The sequence below is a fragment of the Ictalurus furcatus genome, chromosome 20, assembly GCF_023375685.1.
Source record: "Ictalurus furcatus strain D&B chromosome 20, Billie_1.0, whole genome shotgun sequence".
NCBI classification, from domain to species: domain Eukaryota; kingdom Metazoa; phylum Chordata; class Actinopteri; order Siluriformes; family Ictaluridae; genus Ictalurus; species Ictalurus furcatus.
In genome coordinates, this window is record NC_071274.1 from 9,824,590 (window position 1) to 9,848,216 (window position 23,627).

The 23,627-nt window shown below is 40.0% G+C and overlaps 1 protein-coding gene across 3 annotated transcripts in view; it reads right to left on the reverse strand.

Annotated features, from left to right (window-relative positions):
• epc1b (enhancer of polycomb homolog 1 (Drosophila) b) overlaps positions 1-23,627 on the reverse strand; it is a 123,118-nt gene that overhangs the window by 31,323 nt on the left and 68,168 nt on the right. For all 3 annotated transcript variants that reach the window (XR_008388737.1, XM_053651728.1, XM_053651729.1), the window contains exons 6-11: positions 16,054-16,198; positions 15,473-15,625; positions 3,556-3,645; positions 3,297-3,442; positions 2,773-3,128; positions 847-953 (exon numbers count right to left, since the gene is read on the reverse strand). Coding sequence is in view for 2 of the 3 variants with exons in the window: in XM_053651728.1 (XP_053507703.1) it covers positions 847-953; positions 2,773-3,128; positions 3,297-3,442; positions 3,556-3,645; positions 15,473-15,625; positions 16,054-16,198 (997 nt within the window). In the remaining variant the exon portion in view is untranslated. The remainder of the gene's footprint in view (positions 1-846; positions 954-2,772; positions 3,129-3,296; positions 3,443-3,555; positions 3,646-15,472; positions 15,626-16,053; positions 16,199-23,627) is intronic.

The window sequence follows — 23,627 nt, forward strand, 5'->3', positions numbered from 1 at the left end:
AGAGCCCCTGGTTAAAGCTATTAATATTGAGAGACACAGACATGTGTTGGCTTATCTTCCCCAGTGGTAATACTGAAAACATATGGGCTAATATACACACCCAGACACACACACACCCACCCACACCCACCCCAATCGCTCCGAAAGCCTTTGCTTGCTGATTCTTGTATGCATCACTGTGGTGTTTAAGTTTAATTAGCCATGTTTAATTTAGTTTTATTCTAATGCACAGCTGAATGGTGCATACAAACACTGAAATTACTGTATAAAGTATCAATTACTGTACTGTTATAATGTTTAATGTTTTAATCATTCACTAAAGCTTCTAGATCTGTGACAATCTTGCCAAAAGTGCTAATTTTATTGTTGAAGGGTTCTAGAGTAGCTGTTATCTCGTTTCTCGATAATATCAGTTCATATCTCGTACATCAACTTAATACTCCGTAAAAGAGATTTCTTAGCATCCAACCCCGAGGAACCACTGGGTTGGGAGATGCCAGTGGCTTAACACTGTCTGCTTTTCCCATATCAGGATTTCCCTCAGAACGTTGTTAGCCACTAAAAAAATCCAAAGTACAAGTCACCATTTTGAGACTTACTTTCAGTGGAAATTTAAAGTATACATATATATAACATTTGTATAAACTGTCATATTCTGGAAGAGCAACCACCAAACAGGTCCTACATTGCCCCTGCTCCATTTCATGTTTTAATCAATTGGAAATGGAAACCTAAGGCACATATTCAGGTAATGCTTATTTTTTGCTATATTGAAAACATATCACAGTAACAATCTTAATTCCCCTAACTTTTACATGTTTGTAGTCATTGCTCTCCTGCACTCACCTGTGTCTTAGCATTGACTCTGTGATGTTGCTGTGCCTGCTCCAGCTGCTCTTTCTTCATCAAGTCTAGCTGCTCCTGATGGTGATGATACTGCTCAGCTGTAAACACTGCAATACAAACACAGAAGAGAGGTCATGCCACTGCTACAGTCTTTAAAAATAATAATGATATTATAAATAATAATTAGGGCTGTAATGATATGGCATAGACCTGTAATTATATAATCATTTGTATCATATCATTCAAACACATTTAACAGACTGCATAATAAAGTATGTTATTCATTGTAAAATAATGCTTATACAAAGCGAAATGAAAAAGTAGCTTCCTCTTTATCTATAAACAGGAGAGGTTACAGGATCTTAATAAAACATTCATCCTAATCATGCTGCTTTTATATATGCCAACCTAGCCAGTGTTAACACGCGCAGACACACACATGCACTAGCTGATTAAGGCTAAAGAAATCGGTGTGACAATTGGGAAGTTCATATCTGGAAAGGGGAGAATGCAGGATACAAAAAAAATTTGAGTTACAGAGAGCTGCCTGACTACCATGGCACAATCAGCAGAATACGTCTCATGCTTCAGAGACAATCCTTTGAGAGTGACACCAGCAGAGTCGCGTTTATTTTTATTTATTTTTACACCAAATTGGGCTAGTTTTAAAACAACAAACCAGAATTGTGTGTACATGCACTATTGTCAGGCAAGTTTGAAATCCAACATATCGTTGGATTTCCCATCATTGGATCAGCCATGCGTGGCCGGGCACCAAGGAAGCAAAATGGACAGGCTCCACCCTCCCTGGTTTGTAGCGGTCATGTGACATTAGCAAGTGGGTGGGAATTGGAAAGATCAAATTCATTAAATGGTGAACAAGTTTAAAACATAAAGGCTATAAAAGAAGAAAAACGTGACAACCATTTGCAATTTTCTGGGATAGTTTCAGATCTTCTTGTGCAGTTTTTGAGATTTTGCCTAGACCTGGAGACCCTGCAATACAGTGCACATTAGGTCTCTTGGCCAGAGAGCTGATTAATTAGCCATGTTTAATTGTATTAAATTCTAATTCACAGACTTTGTTTAGTTATATACTATAGGGTCAAACATTTATGGACACCTGATCATCACACTTTTTGAATATTCCATTCCAGATTTAGTCCCTCCTTTGCTGCTATAACAACATCCAATTTTCTGGAAAGGCTTTCCCTTAGATTTTGGAATGTGGCTGTGGAGATTTGCCCATTCTGCCACAAGAGCTTTAGTGAGCTTGGGCATTGATGTCGTCCAAAAGGTCTTTAGCTGGGTTGAGGTGGTCAGGGCTTTGTCTGGATGACACGAGTTTTTCCACACCAACCTTGGCAAACCATGTCTTTATGGACCTTTCTTTGGGCCCAGGGCCATTGTCATGCAGGAATAGTTTTGGGCTAGCCCCTCAGTTAAAGGGAAGGCATACAGTGCATTTTGTAGGTCCATGAATATTTTAAAATTAAGCCTACCAACTATTTGTTGGTAGGGCTTTAACTGGAAAAGAAAGCATAATATTGTGATACTATTTTGATTTCTATCTATGGCATTGCAATGTGGTGCTACTGCAATTTTTTGTCATTTATGGCAATAAAAACAGACTAATTAGGACTTGAATACATTACAGTACCAATTTGGTCATTAAAAAGTAAAATACAACTTTTGACATTATCTGACAGCTAGATGAGTATTAAAAGCCATGACCAATTAACAATGAACTAGTTCATCAGTAATGATAGGCAAGTTCTAGTCTTTAAACTTGCAACTCCCTGATCAGCAACCCAGATCCTGTGCTAGTACAATCTATGTTTAAGAGTACTAACTGCAGGGTGAGAATTGGTATATAGCAATAAAATCTTAGGGCTACAGTTTCAAGTTAATCCTGTAGATACACACCACGTGTGGGTGGGGGGTCAGCTGGTCTGTTGTTAGCTCGATTTCTGGCTGGAGTGAAGAGACCAAAGCTCAGCTTCTGTGCTGAGCAAGACCGGAGGTTATTGGGGTCATGGGTCAGGGCCATCCAAGGTCTGAAGTGCCTCCAGCGACAGGCCTTAATATTATGGAGGATCTGCAAAAGGTCTGATGAGTAGGTAGAGGAGCAGGAGGCGGGAGGACCTGAGGCAGAAGTCGGGACAATGGTGTGTGAGGTATCCATATTAACAGGCTGGTGGGTAAAGGAGGGGGAAGAACCACCTAAGCCCAACCCATAATACAAAGCGTCCCAGTCAGAGTAGGCCCGGTCCAACAGAACCCTGAACACACACAAACATACATTCATAAAACAGAGACAGTGATTTACTTTATGTATTTCACTGTGAAAACCTTAATCTTGACACAATGGTTCTTTTTGTAAAACTGCAATAATTTGCTGGCCAAATCTGGTCAAGTCATGAAAAAACATAGAACAATGTGCCTCTCACCTGCCTCCTCTTCCAACCCTTCGTCGTGCTAATCCGACACATCGGTGAGGTATGGTGAGTGTGGTGAGAGAGTAACGATAGCGAGAATCTCCCAAACCACCCTCAGCAGGATCTGACCATGGCCAGGAACCCTGCTCCCCACACACCTGTATGAGAGTGTGAGGGAGAGAGAGAAATTTGAGAAAAGGGGAGTAGGGGATGAGTGACACAGTATAGTCACAGAGAGCATTTTAATTAAGTGTGTGCCTGAAAAACTCACAGAGTGATAGTGGCAGCTGGACCTGCGTTTAAATGCAAACACACCATCAGGATCATTCTCCTCCTCTGCCTCCGAGGAGCCAGAAAATAGCTGAGTGATGACAAACAGAAATAGCAGTGAGTGTCTGAGCTATATTCCCCCTATATAATACCCCCCTTTTTCTGCTTTTCATGTTTGCTTAATGAATGTTTTCTGAAGAAAAACTGCCAAAAAATACAAGCCTGTAGGACTGCAGAGTTTTGTAGAGAATCACATAAAAGTCGACATTTGGACTTTAACTGACTCTCCAAAACAAAAATGTGTTCTGAACGGAGTGAACACTAAGAAAGACTTCAGCTTATAACTTAAATGTCAGCTTTTGCAGCAGAGTAACCCTACTGAGGCACTCACACAATGTTCACAAACAGCTAATTTATTTACAGCATCTTCAGACTTGAGGACTTCACTTCTGTGGCAGTAGCTACACTATATGGCCAAAAGTTTGTCAACACTTGACCATCACACCCATATGTGCATTTTTAACATTACATTTCTGTCATCCCTTTGCTGTTGTAATAACCTCCAATCTTCTGGGAAGGCTTTTTGCTAGATTTTGGAATGTGGGGATTTGCCCATTCAACCACGACCTTGGTTTGTGTACGATTACATGGTTTGCCACGGTTAGTGTGGTAGAACACGAATAGCCTAGACAGAACCCTGACCTCAACCCCACTGAACACCTTTGGGATGGACTGGAATGCTGACGGCACCCCAAGCCCCTTTGCCCAACATCAGTGACCTCAATCCCACTGAACTACTGGAACATGTTTGGGCTAGGCCCCTTAGTTACAGTAAATTGAAATTGTAATGCTACAGAGTACACAGACAGGTGAAAGGTGTTCACAAAGGTTTAGCCATATAGTGTAAACTAAAAAGCTAGAATTTTTTTTTCATCTCCACAAAACAACCAATTAGACTCTGAAAAAAGTCCAAGAGGAATAGAAAATGTATTCCTACGCGAAGAGATAAATCTGACTTAGTGAGCTACAACAAAGAACAATGGATATTTTGCACTACCTGCCATGCACCATAAAATCTTTACCCAATACACAAACAACAGTTTTGCTTGCAAACGTATTCTGTGCAAAGACAAATATTAACTCACACATTTGCATTGCTATCACAGAGTTCCTAAATCAGTGAGAGAAACAAGCAAACAATATAGCTGCAAGCAGAAATTCCGGGGCTAAGCAATGCTAAGTGAGGAGATATGCATGCATGATTTTAGCTTGGGCATGATTTTAAGCCAAACTATTCATAAGTTATGAGCAAAAATGTGCTTTTTTCATCGCATGACCACTAGGTGGCGTTGTTCTAAAACTATACAAGTACCCTCAAGTTATGATGGCTATGACATATACTAAGTTTGGTATGAAAACACTAAAGCTTTTTGGAGTGGAAGAAGAATAAGAAGAATAAGAAAAATAACAAAAACAATAATAAATAAGAAAACTAATGAAAACAATAGGTGCCTATTCGCCCATTGTGCTTCGCCCTTAATAATAGGAACACTAATGGATACAATAGGTGCCAGCACACCTTTGGTGCTTGGCCCCTAATTAGGGGTCAAGCCCCAAAGGGGTGAAGACCCCTATTGTTTTTGTTAGTTTTCCTATTATCATTCTTCTTCTGCTCATGAGCCTATGGCAACCCATAGAACCGTTTGCAGAAAAGTTATAAAATTGGCACACCAATAGAGGACTGTCTCAACATTAACCATAGAAATTTTGGAGACTCTACCTCAAACAAGCACCACCAACTGCACAAATTTGCACTAACGTTTATGTTAATAATTTTTAAACAGTGAGCCCTAGAAAATGTTTTTTCCTCCGATTCCTTGTCTCAAGATGATTCGCACCCTATGACGGCATTTTCCATCATGAAAAATTTTCTGTAATTTTGAATTTTCTGAAAAACCTATTTTTCGAACTGATCCTAGATGAAAATTGGCCTGCATCATCTAGAGGCACTCAACAAAAAGTTATTCACAGAATTTTGATAAACCACTGTTTTCGATTTGTGCTTTAACGAATTTGATGAACGTGCAAAATTGAACCCGAGGCTGTATCTCCACAATGCTTTGAGGGACTGTGACAAAATTTGGTAAACACTATTAGGCCCAATCAATCACACTTCGTTTTACAATCAGTCCGGAAACAGTCATATTGCACTGAACTCTCATTTTATATATATATATATATATATATATATATATATATATATATATATATATATATATATATATATATTTACATATACACACACACATATATATATGTATATAAAATGTGTGTGTGTGTGTGTAGTCTGTTGTAAGTGAAGTCTGCTTTTTTTTTTTTTTTTTTACTATATTACCTCCCCAACAGTTTTTAGACTGATTCAGGATGTATTTATTGATCGAGACTTCAAAGCACTTGCCGCTAGAAATGTTTCAAAATCGACAAATGCACAGGAAACAATCCACAAATGACTGCCAGGCAGAGTTGTATTTGTGAAAAAAAATATATTCGCGACGGACCAACAGCCGGCGCACAAGGTACTAAAATCACTCCTTCCCCGACTGCCATGCTGGCGCTGAAGAGACGGCCCCGCGTCAAGAACTCTGACAGCCAGAAAGCAAGTGGCGGTGGGGCGGAGCCGCCGACACACCCTCGGCCGGTGAATGGTGAGCCGCCCGGGAAAAATCCACCATCCAGCAGACGAGGGGAGAGTATAAAAGGCTGCTCTTCTGCTCGTTCGGGGAGAATGATCTCAGGTGATATGTGCACGTGGCTTCTTCATAACGATCACTGTTGTTTGACATTTCCGGCGTTAACTAATCGCCATTCTCTCTGTGTCTGTGTGTGGTTTCTTTCAGAAGATTCAGATCCAGGTGAGGCCTCCGTTCCCTGACTGCGCACGCGGCATTGCCCGATGGCCCAAAAGAACCCTCATTTATCCGGGAAGCACAGGCGCGACTCCGGGAAAATATCGCAATTCCTGCCCGCCCACAAACACACGCGAACACGCACACGCACCCTCACACACGCCCACCCCTGAACACCAAAGAAAAGAAAAAAGAAAATAAAAGAAAAATTCATTTGACCACCTGACAATGGCCTCCTATGTGTCTGTGCTCCACCCATCACGGGCTAATTTCCTACACTGGTGGAGGATGCGGGCATGAGCACAGACCCACCCATCTAAAATAAAAATAATTAAAAAGTGTGCGGGGGAAATTTTTCTTTCTTTTCTTTTTTCTTTCCCATCCCACTTGTGGTTAAGAATCATGGACCCCATGCTACAGCGCCTTGTGGAGGTCAGTCTCCAGCAGCAAACGGTCACACAGCAGCTCGCCCACAGCCTACAAGCCGCAACACAAGAACTAGTGGCCCTGAGAACAGCAACTCCCACAGCCGCTACGCCCCTCCCTGATCCAGGCCGCAAGGTCCGACACCTGCTTCCCCCCTAACCCCCGAAGAGGACATCGAGGCCTACTTCGAGACCTACGTAATGACAACTGGCTTAAGCGGGCTTGATATCACCGCACATCTGAAACACATGAGCAACTGGAGAAGCTATTCCATATGACAGAAGCTGGCCCCTGTTCTATGGAGCTGATAGAGGCCTCACTTCTAACAGCAAGACACTTGGATCAAGAGTTTGGGAAACTGTCCACCAGTTTAGTTAATGTATGACATCAGGTATGCTTACCATAGTCGATACTGCCTGAAGCATGCAAAATAGCCCTATGCAGTTTACCCTACTCTTTGGGCCCACAGCCAAAGACACCCTAAAGAGAAGAGCCCAAGGTTCAGAATCACATCATCAGCAAAGCAACACAGACCGCACAGGCCTACACCAACTCTTGTGTCCCTCAAACGCCCACAGACCACATTGGAGCTAAAGGCCCTTAGAACCGAACACCAACAAGCACCCATGAATAAATAGCACACTGTGCATGCCAATGAAAAGCAGAGGCTGCCATTAGGTGGGTGATGATCACCATTGCCTATTGCTGCATTCATGGTCCATTGTAAGTGGTTATTTGCAAGTTGTAATAATGTCATTTCCGACCTCTGCAAACATGGACACCTCCTCAAAAGCTTGTCTTTTAGAGCACATAAAATAGCTCATAAAAAGCAACTTTAACTACACTTTCACAGTTACAGGTCTGAGTGGCAATCTATACTCTTCTACTATATTGAACTTCAAACATTCATGGTTTCATTCCAACATTTTGGACTGAAACTGCAGTACAGCAACAACAGCGGTTGTTAAGTAACTCATCAAAAAGCTAGCCAGTGGACAATAGCAAGTAGCATTTGCAAAAAGCTATCCAGCTAACTTTAGTGATAACACTAAAGGTAATGTTGATTATTACTTTATCAAAACAGTAATCAGTATGGTTAAATAACTAATCTAAAGCCAATGCTGCTATAAACTCATTTAAAAGTAGGGAGCAGGTACTTTACATTGTTCACACTGTGCATTAGACTTGCCACAGTATACTTTTCACACCAGTATGGGATCCCTAGTTCAAACCAGTAATAACAGTATTAACGCTGGTTGGACGCTGGATGGTGCTATGGGTGTTATAAGCTGGTGCGATAAAAGCCCACACAATAATGCTCGCAAGCTTGGTCTGTGTACATTGTGTTCATCTGTTTTTGGTTTCAAAATTGAAAAACCATGTACAAACTACAACACTTTCATTCATTTTTTTTGTTTTAATATATCTTCCTGAGACCCAAGGAAAAAAGTGTCATCAATTTTTTTGTTTTGTTTTGTTTGATTTGCTACCTATTTTGGGATAAAAAACATTCTACAATTTAGACTTTTTAAATTTTATTTTTAATTTTACAGCATGTCCACTGAAGTGGACCACAGGACCATTTTAGTTTGAAAAGACAGCCAAACTCAGAAAATAAAAAATTAACAGATTATGGCTGTAGAGTAATATTAATCCAATAATTAATTAAACTTAAATAAAACAAAACAACAAAAAACAATCATTCTGGATCGTTACTCTTTCTTGTTATTGCAAGGATGGCAGTATATTTTCTATTAAAATTGAACACATAGTTATTATACAGTACCTTCCACTAATATTGGCACCTTTGGTAAATATGAGCAAAGAAGGCTGTGAAAAATTGCCTTTATTTTTTAACCTTTTGATCTTTCTTTAAAAAAGATTCACAAAAAATACACTGCTCTCATGGATATCAAACAATTGCAAACAAAACAGGTTTGTAAAAAATATATCTTTGTTAAATATGTGTGCAACAATTATTGGCACCCTTTTAGTCAAAACTTTGTGGTACCTCCCCTTGCCAAGATAACCGCACTTCTACTATAATGATGAGGTTGGAGAATACATGGCAAGGGATTGGAGACCATTCCTCCATACAGAATCTCTCCAGATCCTTCAAATTTCAAGGTCCACGCTGGTGGCCTCTCCTCTTTAGTTCACCACACAGGTTTTCTAGGGGTTTCAAGTCAGGGGACTGGGATGGCAATGGCAGGACCTTGAATTTGTGTTCAGTAAACCAGTTTTGTGCTGATTTTGATGCATCATTTCCTGCTGGAAGATTCAAACACAGCCCATTTTAAGCTTTCTGGCAGAGGCAGTCAGGTTTTCATTTAATATCTGTTTATATTTAATAGAGTCCATGATGCCATGTATCCTAACAAAATGTCCAGGTTCTCTGGCAGAAAAACAGCCCCAAAACATTAAAGAGCCACCACCATATTTAACCGTGGGCATGAGGTACTTTTCCATATGGCTAACACTGTGTGCGCCAAAACCACCTCTGGTGTTTATTACCAAAAAGCTCTATTTTGGTTTCATCTGACCATAGAACCCGATCGCATTTGAAGTTTCAGTAGTGTCTGGCAAACTGAAAGTAGAGGCTTTTTTCTTGAAACGCTTCCAAACAACTTGTGCTGATGTAGGTGACTTCGGATTGTAGTTTTGGAGACTTTCTGCAACTGTGATCCTTGGAGATTTTTTGGCCACTCAAACCATCCTCTTCACAGTGCATTGAGACAATACAGACACATGTCCAATTCCAGGTTGATTCATAACATTTCCAGTTGACTGGAACTTCTTTAATTATTGCCCTGATGGTGCAAATGGGCATTTTCAATGCTTGTGCTATTTTCTTATAGCTACTTCCCATTTTGTGAAGTTCAACAACGTTTTTGCTGCATATCACAGCTATATTCCTTGGTCTAACCCAATATGAATAACTAAGGGAATTTGGAATATGAAAAAAAACAAACAAAAAAAACCATTTAGTCGAATTATAGTGATAAAAAATTAGAATTAATTTATTTAAACAAACAAACAAACAAATAAATAAATAAGTGTGGTATTGGCAAAATCTCAACTGTAATAAGTCAGGCATCTCATTGTGAGCCTGCTACAGCCTTTAGAATGTAAAATTATGTGTTTTAAAATAACTTTTGTATTCAATTCAATTTTATTTGTATAGCACTTTTTACAATAGACATTGTCTCAAAGAAGCTTTACAGAAATATATAAACACGGGAAACAGATTTTAAATGTGTGAATTTATCCCAATTGGGCAAGCCAGTGACGACGGTAGAAGATAAGAGGAAAAAACCTTTAGAGGAACCAGACTCAACAACGGATAGTGTAAAAGTAAATGAAAGTTCATTATGGTTTTATATGAAGTCTGTTTGTTGAACTAGTCCACTGTTCAAAGGAGACCCGACTGCAAAACTGCATGTTGTAATTGCAGTCCCAGGGCCTTCAGTAGCAAACGTAGTCCCAGCAACCACAATGAGAATGTCCATGTGGAATTGGAGTTGATGAGAACTCCATCCAAAGGTAGGGCATCCGAACGGATCAGGCAGGCCTGGAGAGCAGAAAGGATCAGGATCACTTGCATCTCCATAAAACCATGTGTGGCTCGACAGAAGGAGAGAGGGAGAGATTGTTAAGTAAGACTGTGCTTTGCGAAAAGAAAGTCTACTCATGGTAAGCTTGAGTAAACAAATACGTTTTAAGCCTAGACTTAAACACTGAGATTGTGTCTGAGTCCTGAACACTAATTGGAAGGCTGTTCCATAACTGAGGGGCTTTGTAAGAGAAAGCTCTTCCCCCTGCTGTAGCCTTCGCTATTCTTTTTGATCCAAGTAGGCGTGGTGGATCATAGAAAACCAAAAGTTCGCTTAGATACTGTGGCGCGAGACCGTTTAGTGCTTTATAGGTTAATAATACTATTTTATAATTAATGCGTGATTTCACTGGGAGCTAATGCAGTGTGGATAAGATCGGGGTGATGTGGTTGAATCTTCTCGTTCTAGTTAGGACTCTAGCACCTGCATTCTGGACTAACTGGAGCTTGTTTATGCTCCTAGTGGAACATCCAGACAGTAAGGCATTACAGTAATCTAGTCTAGAGGTGACGAAACCATGAACTAATATTTCTGCATCATATAGTGATGCATGTGTCTTATCTTAGCAATATTTCTGAGATGAAAGAAGGCTATCCTAGTAATATTATGTACATGAACATCAAATGAAAGATTGGAGTTAATAATCACACCAAGGTCTTTTACTGCTGCACATGACAAAACGGAGAGACCATCCAGAGTTACTATGTAATCAGAAAGCTTACTTCTAGCTACACGTGGTCCTAGTACAAGTACTTCTGTCTTATCAGAAATAAGTAAGAGGAAGTTAGTAAGCAACCAATGTCTAATGTCTTTTACATACTCCTCAACTTTATTAAGCTGCTGTATGTCCTCTGGCTTTGCTGAAACATACAACTGTGTATGATCAGCATAACAGTGGAAGCTAATTCCATGTTTACGAATTATTTGACCTAGTATGTTAAAACTTATGTCATTTTAATTAATGCGTGGACAATGTCGACATTTTAACTCCGTGCGTAGAATTGCCAGACGGTCCTTTAAGCAACTTGGCTGTGATACCGCGTCAGAAAATTCTCAGGTGTAAATATGCAGCTCAAACAGGCGTCGGCATTTTAGAGTACAGGTTTTATGTCCGTACATAATAATTGAATATTATTCAAACTAATTGTGGTATTGATACCTCTGTAAGCCTCGACAGACCAAGGGCAGTGGAAAATGAATATCAAACCTACAACTAACTTTCCCTCCGTGTTAAATTACACCCGGATTATGCGAGCATAACACAAAACAAAATAACTCCAACTCAAAAAATAAGATGGCAAGAATCTATAAATGAGGCATATTTTAAATATTTTGCAATTTTGAGTAAAAATGGGTTTTAAACATAATTAGTAATTTAATTGTCAAAATTAAAACAAAAAAATAATGAACGGGTTGTCATTCGTATTTTGTTTTTCAATTTTGAAACCCGAAATGAAACGTACACGGGCCCAGCTTGATTTCAAACTTTGATTTTTATTTTTAAACAAAATATGAAAATGAAACTAGAAAAAAGTATAATCAAATTGAATTGTGTATTGTTTACCAATTCTGTAACAACATGCCTGTGGAGGCGGGAGCGTGGGTTAGAGCTGCCTTGTGAATGTTGGGTGGAGCTGGAGAAGGTGAGCAACATGAATTAAACACACCTGTGGTAAATTTCCTAATTATTGCTCTGTGTTGTAGTGAGGATAGGGAGCATATGGGGGTGAGAGACAAGCACCTGGAAAGAAGAGGTGTGTGCGTGTGGAAGCAAGCAAACCAAGCCTGCTTCCCCTCTCCTCATTTCCCCACGTCAGGGTACTTCACAATGCCAAACAGCAAACATATGCTTTGTACAAAAATAACATGCCAAACAAAAAATATAGCCTATTTGTAAAACAGGAACCCTACTGTACATAAGTACAATTAGGCTCCTCTTTTACAAATCAAACGTTTGGTCATTTAAATAATGGTCTCCATATTTGCTTCTAAATGTGGCTAGATAGATTCGAGTTCTGTTGAATATTTTACATACGTTTATGCTGTCCCTCTGACCTCAGTTATTTCTATCAGTTAAAAGTGATGTCTTGTCAGCACACGTGCTATGCTGCCTGTGTATTTTTGATGCATTGGTAAATAACTTTCAATGCATGCACTTAATTTAATTTAGCCATCATGAGTCGCAAACACTTCATTAGGCACTTATACATTATTTAAAGTGCACATATTATGCTTTATAAAACGCGCCTAATTTTGTTTTAAAGGTCTCATAATTTACATTGCAGCATTACCTTTTTTCCCCCAATGTAACAAACGACTCGTTCAAGAATTCGTTCCTTTCAGAGATCCTACTCCACTCTGGTTGGTCAGATGTCCCGGTCTGTTGTGATTGGTCTACCGATTACAGCGTGTCGGAAAGGAAACGCCCCCTACGGAATTAGCCGGTTAGCAGCTAACAGCTATGTGTATTATTCAATAGATGTCATAGATCGAGAAGCATAGGCCACAGGTCTCCAGGAATCCCCAATGACCTGTAAAAGTACAGCCCCCAATCCCTCCTGAAAGGCGTCTGTAGAGATCTTAGTTGGGCATGTGTGATCAAAAAAAGGACAGGTTCAGTGCTAAGGATCTCCTTTAACTGCTTCCATTTTTGATCATGTACACACACAAACTCTCTCATTTGTTTGGTTTTTGCTGAAAGATTTGGCAGAAATTTTCCTAGGAAATTTACCATAACTAAGGCATACAAAACCCCCTTCTTGTCACTAGGTGGAAGCATATCAAGGAGGGCTAGTACTTTAGCTGGATCTGGCTCCACTCCTTTTGCAGACAACTTGTCACCTAAGAATGTTATCTCCGTGACTCCAAAATAACACTTTCTTGTTTAGCTTTAAATCATGTGCTCAAATTCTTTCGATTAGATTTAATAGTCGCTGATTATGTTGTTGAAGGGTATACCCCCACACCACAAGATCATCAATATATACGTGAACACCCTCTATACCTTCAATAAGGGTTTCTATGGCTCAGTGAAAAATCTCACATATAAAGGTGTTATAGACCTCCATAGCATCTGCTCCATCAATGATAAGTAACAGGGCAATCTTTCTTTCATCCGCAGCATCCACTTGTCCAATAGCGGCAACATACAACTCGAACTGCTCTTTGAAAGTCTTCCAATTTGCGTCAACATTTCCACACAACTTCAACTACCCCAGAGGTTTAATTGCATCCATGGTGTTCTTCAGACTCCACTCCTGGTACCATGTATTATTCAATAGACGACAAATAAAGAGAAAGAGATTGCCAGTGCTGGCGTCTTTATTACATGTGGAACACACATCATATACAAATTACCACACCACACTTTAGCAAGTGCACTTAATTTTATACAATCCATTACTGCCACCTGTTGGACTAAATCATTACTTGTAGACTACTCATTACACTGTGCACTGGTTGTACATATACAAGAATATCAACTTGAGCCCCAGTCTGATATTGATACATCTGAAGATCAACCCAAACCACCATCGCAAGCACGACAAAAACAAGATATTTCTCAGTGGTAAGTTTATATGTAGTTTGGCAATAACGTGAGTTAGCCAGTTAGCAGAGGCTAACAGCTAACAGGCTAACAGCTGTGCACTGGCTGTACACATATACAACACAAAACTGCACATTTGGAACACTCGGTAGACAATATATACATAAATAATTAACCATACTTACAGGTTGTGATCCAAATAAAGTGGGTACGGCCCCATCTTTAATGAATAATCGTTTCGCAAATCCTGCATTGACTTCAGCTTGATTGGAGAAGCAGTCGTCAGTGAAATGACCGGAACACAAACCAAGGTCGGAGTTGAACTGCTGTGAATTTTAAGACTGCTTTGCGTCTTAAAATTAATTTTAACCACTCACACTTTACATCCTCATACTCTGGGAGTCCATGCAAAGTGGGTTTGCTTTTGCAGCACAGAAAACAATGTCTTCTATCCATGAACCTAACTCTTTCAGCAAGCAACCTCAACTGTTGTGTTTGAAGGTGGGTCAAAATACACGTTGATGAGCATCCAATGAAGACCAGAGGCGGGTTTTTGTTACCAACCTACATATGTTTGTGCAGGAAGTAAGTATAGAATTACTAATGACTCGTTTCAGGTGTTCAGAATCGGTTCTTTCTTTTGGGAGTCAATAACTCCATTTGTCGTGCACTTTGATTTTCATTATTACCCATTATAGGTGTTGTGCTGTCCATCTTTGTCAGTTTTATACGCTTGTACTCTTAAGGCTCATGTCTTGGTTAAAACTGTTGCTTTACTTCACTAAAATTGTTGCACTGTGCCCCACGAGGCACACTGGTTTGCACATACCATTGGCATAGTCTGAGAGTGATCAGTTCATTAAAAGTTTTCACTTCATAAGTTTTTCCAATTTTCCCTTCAGCACAAAGATTTGGCTCATGTTTTTGAATTTCAAGGGGAGGAGTGGGGGGCAGCATTCCACTTTACTGGAACTGGATAATCCAGATTTACTCTATATTAATATATACGCCCTTATTCATCTTAATTTATTTTCACTATCATAGCTTGCTAAGTATTCTATTCACAGCTATGTTAGCCTACATGTTTATTAATTCTCTCCAAGCAGAGATTGTTTTGAATGAATGAATGGTGTGGTTTTGTGCCACACATAATTCATGAGTGTTGTTCATTGACCTTTCATGTGCCTGTCTTGATATTCAAAAAGCATATTGTTTGGAGAAGACATTAAATAAGTGTAATGTTATTATATATTATAGAGGTATTTATATTTAAATTATATTTCCACTCTGGTCATCTGAAAGTGCCCCAATGCCCCAAACGAGGGTCCCCCCCAGTGAATCTCGGCCAATTCAACCACTGAGTATAAATATTCCCAACCCCTAAAAGATTGAAATCCCACAATGTGACAATTTTAATTAATGTACCTGTGAGTAGGGCTCTTCATCTGAGCTGGGGAAATCATACTGGTTAATGGCTTTACTGTTGACTGCTGCAGGGATAGAGTGACCAGATAACAGCAAGGGCTTTGGCTTCTTCAAATATTTCCTCTTCTGACGTACCACTTCTGGCTTGTCCACCTGAACACATATTGCCAATTACATCACATACAGTATATATTTGCATAATAAATGTGGTTTCAACCCCAAAAGAGAGTAGACACCCTCACGTCACAGCCACAAATGTGTGCCGACCTGGAAAAACCCATCAGATGCTGTAGCTGAATTCATCAAGAAAAATAAATAAATAAATAAATAAATAAACTTTCAAAGCGCAAAGGTCACTTTGGATAGGGAGCTTGTTTTAACAAATGCGGTGGTAAAAAAAAGTCAGTCACACCCACGTGCAAGTGAACCTCACTAACTAAATGCGATTCTCACACATAGTTATTGTCACACTTTGAACCAGAGGTTGGATAGCTGTGTGTCAGCCTAAAACTGATACAAGTCTGATCAATTGTAGTCAATTGCAAATCAGTTGCAATATGTGCATGGTAGTATGTGTATACCTTGTTCTTGTAGTCGCGTTCATGTTCTGCATGTCTGTATTGGCTGCTGGTAGTGATGGGGATCAGGGGAATAACCGGCTTCTCTAGTGCCCTCTGAGCCAGAACCTCTGCCATTACCTCTCCCCCAAAATCAGCCATGCCATTCCTGCAATGCACATGCAAGTCAAGTGTGTGTTCAGGTGTCCTAAATGTAGGAGAAAAACTCTCAAAATAACAAACATGGACCACAGCTCTAGCTTGCACTGCAAACGTGTGGTGTAGAAAGCAGAATAAACTGGGTCTAACCACAATAGTAGTCAATGGAATTGTACACCCTATGTAGCGCAGTACATGCGAAACAAAACATTCTGATTTCAGCCAAAGAAAAATGAGAAGAGCTTAATGTCGTGCTGTAAATGTACATACAATGGGCCTAATTTATAAATCTTTCATTAAAGTTGTGTAAGCCAAATAGAACTAAAATTTTCTGCCAGATTTACAAAAGTTTCAGAAATGCCAATTTTCTTTATACACGTTTATATGTTGATGAATGACAATCACCAATAAATTACCAGGTGCATGCACAGCTGATTTGGTGATGCCCACAAAATTCCAAAAAAGGTCAACCTTAAGGTGCTGAAATATTGCTTAAAATAGCAAAACCCGCCTTCAGTTGCTGCTTGTTTATGGGTCTTTCTGCCTTCACTTTTGTCTAATTATTCAATCAGTGATCTAATCATCCAATCATGTGACAGCAGACCAATGCAAAAAAACATGCAGATACAGGTCAAGGGTTACAATGAATTCTAATCAAACATCAGAAAGAGGACAAAGTGTGATCTCTTTGATTGTGGCATGGATGTTGGTACCAAAAGGGCTGATTTAATTATTTCATATACTGCTGATCTTCTGGGATTTTCACACACACAGCAGTCTCTAGCATTTACACAGAAGGGTGTGAAAAACAAAACATTCTGAGTGAGCAATAGTTCTGTGCATGGAAACAGATTGTTGATAAGAGAGGTCAACGGAAAATGGCCAGATTGTTTCGAGCTGCCAGGAATTATAAGGTAACTCAAACAATCACTCTTTACAATCATGGTAAGCAGAAAAGCATCTCAGCATGGACAAAACATCGAATCTTGACATGAATGGGCAGAAGACCACATTAGGTTCCACTCCTGTCAGCCAAGAACACGAATCTGAGGCTATCATGGGCACAGGCTCACCCAGTAACTTTTTCCAGTCTTCACCTGTCCAGGTTTGGTGAGTCAAGACAGGCTTGCCTTCTTCCCACAGTACATGCTGGTACCATCTCTTCCTCAGGTAACTGATGCGTATTCACCCAGTCATCCACATGATGTAAAAGACAACGTGATCTGTCAGACCAGGCCCTTGTTCCATTGGTTCGTCCTCCATGGTATAGTTCTGATGCCCACGTGCCCATTGTACGCACTTTCGGCAGTGGACAGGGGTCAGCATAGACACTCCCACCAGTATGTGGCTACGCAACCCCATACACAGCAAGCTGTGATACACTGTGTGTTCTGAAACCTTTCTATCATAGCCAGCATTGACTTTTTCAGCAATTTGTGCCACAGTAGCTCTTCTTTACTAAAATATTGATAAATGATGGCCATTACATGCTAAGTTAATGCTTGCAACTTCATAACACGTGACAGATTGAGCAGTTATATTACACTTCATATCATGCCATCACATTACGCTGGTGCACATTATTTTCATATAATCAACGATTACAATGTTTAATTTACTAATGAATGACATCACACATTTCAACAGTTTATTTTCCTACCTTACAGACAACTCCTTTACTAGCCTCTCTCTCTCTCTCATTCATTTGTATTTCTGTCTTGAAAACTTTAAAGAACTGAAACTGTTGCAAAGCTTATACAACCAAGACCCTTTCATAAAGGTTAAACATCTAACAAAAAAAAGTCACCACATCAACTATTATATGTTCTACTTTGTAAAACAACCCATTTTACAATCTATGGTAGATTTTAAAAATAGATTTTAAAATCTATTTGTTATTAGTCTTAGATTATGTTTAGCGTCTGCTGTACAAGTCCCTGTGAAGGGCTCGACATTAACGCTTGTCTGGGACAAGTGAAATTTTTGGACCGGACAAGTAGCCTGAAAATGTCAATAACAAAATAATAATAATAATAATGGCTTTATTTCTGATATAGTCAGTTATGATGAAGTTCACATTCTTCTGCTGCTGAAAATAATCTAGAGTGTGTAGGCTGTCGCATACAGCGAAAACCAGGAAAGTGTCGATTTTAACAAGCAGTTGCTTAGAAACAAGCTTGATCAATCAGAATTCAGTTTGAGTTTACCTCAGGAAACAGCAGCGAAGCGTGTCATTTTCATTTTCTAAAAAGCAAAGTTCTCAAATACCTAGTAACGCATCAAATTTAAAAAATCATATACAAATTATGAATGCAAAAGGGAGAGGAAATTTATCCCTGAAGGGCTGTATTTGATTGGGTGCAATATGAAGAGAGAGATAGAGTGATGTTTTGTCTGTCTGATGCATCCCAATTTGGCTGACAAATAATTTATCATGTATTTTTAGTTGTATAGTCTAACTGATTGACTAGGCTAGTCTATGGTTCTTGGATAAGTGGTTTACTGACGAGCTGAGATATGAATAAAACATTCACTCATCAATATTGAAACTATGGCAGTTACATTGCTTACATGGGCCTTTTTTCACTAGGTCAAACCACCTTTCTGTAATCTTAATGCTGTTCTTATGCCACCTTCACATACTTTGCCACATTCTGAGGTCATGTTCACAGCTCCATACTTCTTGTAATGTTATAGCAAATGAATTTACTTGGTGTAATGTAACATAATGTATGGTTGGAATCAAATTATTATTCAATTATTCAACCCCCATTGCAAATCAGGTTTATTGTCAAAATTTAGACTCAGTTGTTTGCAATGAACAAATCAAACAAAAAGCAACTGAAATAGTTAGACACAAACAAATGCTTCAAGTGGTTTCCCCAAATTCAAATGAAATAATGCAACTTGACTTACAATGATTTCTCCAGTTTCAAAATTATATAACCCCTTCATGGCATGCATCTTTAGTACTTAGTAGAGCACCCTTTTGCTGTTATGACCTGCTGCAAATGAGGTGCATAGTCAGACACCAGCTTCTGGCAGCGTTCCTGAGGAGTCTTAGCCCATTCCTCATAAGCAATGGCCTCCAGTTCAGTAATATTCTTGGGTTTGCATGCTGCAACTGCCTTCTTCAAATCCCACCAGAGATTTTCAATGGGGTTCAAGACAGGTGACTGTGATGTGCCTGTAGAATCTTCCAAGACTTCTTCTGCAACCAAACCTTGGTGGAATTTGAGGTATGCTTGGGATCATTGTCCTGTTGGAAGGTCCAATGACACCCAAGCTTCAGCTTCTTCACAGATGGCATGACATTTTCTCCTAAGATTTCCTGATACTTCAATGAATCCATCTTGCCTTCCACACGCTGCAGGTTTCCAGTGCCAGAGGATACAAAGCAGCCTCAGAGCATCACAGAGTCACCACCTTGCTTGACTGTGGACAGAGTGTTCTTTCTTCATTCTTCTTTCTCCAGACATACCGCTGATCCATCATGCCGAAAAGTTCCAGTTTTGTTTCATTGCTCCACAGAACAGAATCCCAAAACTTCTGTGGCTTATTTATATGATTTTGAGCCGAATTTTCTTTGTCCATTCTACCTGCCCCATCAGTCATCGGCACTGCTGTGTACATCCCTACTCAGGCGTACACAAGCATGGTTCTGTCCATGATGTTCTCAGCATTTACCAAAACAAACATCCGGACAAGATACCTTCATCGTGGCTGGGGACTAATAAAGCTAACCTCAAGCAGTTCATGTTGAACTTTTATCAACACATCTCCTGTCCAACTAGAGGGGTAAACACACCAGACTATTGCTATTCTCCTTTTAGGAATGGCTACAAAGCTAACTTGCTGCTGGCTTTCGGTAGATTGGACCACGCCACCATTTTCCTTGTACATGACACTGTGGAGAGGAGGGTGGTGCAGCACTGTTCCGCCGAATCAGAAGCTGCAGTACAGGACACACTCGATGAGGTTGTTCTGATCGATGAGGATGTTCCGATCGAGTTCCGCTGATGTCAACGAGTTTATGGATGTAGCAATTAGCTTTGTTAGCATGGTAATTGAAAATACAACACACACCATTACAATCAAAACTCTCTCAAACCAGAAACCATGGGTGGATAAAACTACCTGAGCTGCAGTGAATGTGCCCACAGCTGCATAAAGTGCAGGGCTCATGTCTGGGAAAATGAGCGAGTACAAAGGGCGTTCTACGCTCTACAATGCACAGTGTTAGCCACTAAACTCCGCTACAGGGAGCAAGTGGAGGATCATTTCCAGCTCACTGACTCACGATGCATGTGGCAGGGACTGGGGACAATCACCAACCTTCGGAGGCAAATCTACCACCACGGTGAGAATTGACTTTTCTCTGGCCAAAGAGCTGAATACTTTCTATGCATGTTTTGAGGCTAAATACACTAGACCTAGCCTGACGACTAGCGCTATAGAAAAAAGCAGCTCTGTTAGTCATGAAAGCATGATCACCGTCTCAGAGGACGAGGTATGGAGGATGAAGTTCGGAGGACTCTGAAACATGTGAACATCAGGATTGCGGCATTTTCGGCCATGTACTGAGATCCTGCGCTGATCAGTTAGTTGGTTTGCTCATTGTCATCTTTAGTGAGTCCCTACCTATGTGTGTAGTCCCCACCTGCTTTAAAAAAATCTGCTGTCATTGCTGTGCCAAAGAATAAGCCCTCTTGTATAAATGACTATCGTCCTGTAGACTTAACATTGCTTGTCATGAAGGTTTTTGAGAGGCTTATCAAAAACATCATCTGTTCTTCCATCCCTGACACCATCGACCCATTCCAGTTCGTCTACTGCCCAAATAGGTCTACTGAGAATGCGATCTCTCACGCCCTACACACCACCCTCACCCACACCGACAGCAACAAAGGAAACTATATGAGGCTGCTGCTTAATGACTATAACTCAGCCTTCAATACCTTTAGTCCCACACAGACTGGCCTCCAAGCTAAGGGACCTCGGCTTTAATGCTCCCTGTGACTAGGTCCTGGACTTCCTCATAGGCAGAGCCCAGGTAGTGAGAGTGGGCCAGTTTACCTCCAACACCATCACCCTGAGCACCGAAATCCCACAAGGTTGTGTCCTGAGTGCCCTGCTCTATTCTCTCTACACACATGACTGTGTCTCTTCTCACAGCTCAACTTCTATCAAGTTTGCTGACAACACAGTGATTATGGGCCTCATCTCCAATAACGACAAGGCTGATTTCCAGGCTAACAGTCTCTCCCTGAACATCAGTAAAACCAATGAGCTGGTTGTGGACTTCAGGAAGAGGCAGCAGTGAAACTACACCCCACTCAAGATTGGTGGGACCCCCGTGGAGAGAGTGAGCAGCTTCAAGTATCTTGGAGTACACATCTCTGCAGACCTGACCTGGTATCATTGCATTCAAGCTCAGGTGAACAAAGTCAGACAATGGTTGTAGTATCTGAGACTGCTGAGGAAATTCAGGGTCTCTCCAGCGATCCGGAAAACTTTCTATACTGGGAAGATAGAAAGTTCACTGACTCTCAGCGTGGTATGGAAAACTGCTCAAACCAGAACCACAAACCACTGCAGAGAGTGGTGTGCTTATATCAGTATTTCTCCAGGTCTGCACTCCCCTCTCTGCACATCATCTACATCAGGCATTGAAGTACAAGAGCTGCTAAAATCATCAGAGACTCCACCCACCCTGGTAACTGCCTGTTCAGCCTGCTGCAATGAGGCAAGTGCTTCTGTACTCTGATGGCTAAAACTAAGAGGCTCAGGAGGAGCTTCTTCCCTCAGGCCATCAGACTCATCAACAGTGAGTGATCTTCCATAAAGATCCCTTAGGACTTCATAAGGACTCTACAGTTCAGTCTGCACTACACTGAAACTCTGCACACTGCACTTTCTTGTACATCCATTTTTTGCATATTTCTGTACATATATTTCATATTTCTTATTTTTTCTTATTCATTTCTGATTTTTGTTTTTAACGTAGTCTTTAATGCACTGTCTAAAGAGTAGTAGGTCAGGTTTTCATTTCACTGCGTTATTTACTGTTGTACTGTCCTCTATATACATCCTCTGTATACTTTGACAGAAAGCTAAACTTCCCCCTCATCAAAAGTTCACAGACACGGAATGTCTCTTTCCAAATTTAATAATGATAAGGTAAAACTATGAAATAGAAGGGAAAACAACAAAATAATATGAATTTACATTCCCAATATGTACATGAAATAAATCCTTCTAAAAACTGTCTTTGTAATTTACCAAAGATAGACTTAACGCTTAAAAACACTTCTTTGCTTGCCCAGTAATAACATGAAATTAAACAAGCAAACAAATAAGTGTAATAATGAAGGACAAATCATGCAATATAGCTCCCATGCAATTCAATGAGAAAATTTAGCCGACACGAATAACTATATGCATAAATTATGAATACTTAAAAAAAAAAAAAATCATATACTATTCAAGATGTATAAACAATAGTAATGAAACATAATGACGAAGCTACCAAAGGCCCAAGATGAATGCAGATGGATGCTGATTCACTGCTACATGTTCACAGAATTGGACAGCATGGAAAGCATTACTTCCTTTTTGATCATCTGATCAGTCACAGGACAATCTCAACATTATGAATTATTATTCTTAGAACAGCCAGTAGGGAGAGTCAAACTACTAAGCAAACAAACATTTCCCTTTAATAGCTATTGAATTTCTGAATGTCAACTGTAACTGAACACTCCCCGCCTGGCGTGACTGAATGCCACCAATAAATGACGCTTGTTGAACACATTACTTTGATTTGCATCCAGAAGAAAGAAGTAGGACAGTCTCTGTTACTGGTCTAAGAAAGATCTTGGTGCCATCTTGTTTGGGGACCCTTACTTCCATCTTGTGAACATTCTCATCTTTGCTTGGAAATGGAGGATCTGTACATTTGTGGTCTGATGGAAGACAAGCCATCTTCCAAGTCTGAAAGTGGCCAAGAATTTTCCAGCAAAGGACACAATGGTGTACAACCCCAGTTCCAAAAAAATTGGGACAGTATGGAAAATGCTAATAAAAACAAAGGAGTGATTTGTAAATGTACTTTGAATTGTATTTAAGCAAAAAAATTATAAAGACAAGGTATTTGATGTTTTACCTAATCAACTGTATAGTTGTTTGAAGGTAAACATTTATTTTGAAATTGATGCATGCAACACGTTCCAAAAAAGCTGGGACAGGAGCAATTTAAGACTAATAGCGTTGCGGCGAGTTGCAATAAGAAGGTGATGTGAATCAAGTGAGGCAATCGTGTAATAATTATATATAAGGAGCCTCCAAAAAAGGCCTAGTCCTTCAAGAGCAAGGATGGGTTGAGGCTCGCCAATCTGCCAACAGATGCGTCAGCGAACATTCCTAAAAGACAAATCGGT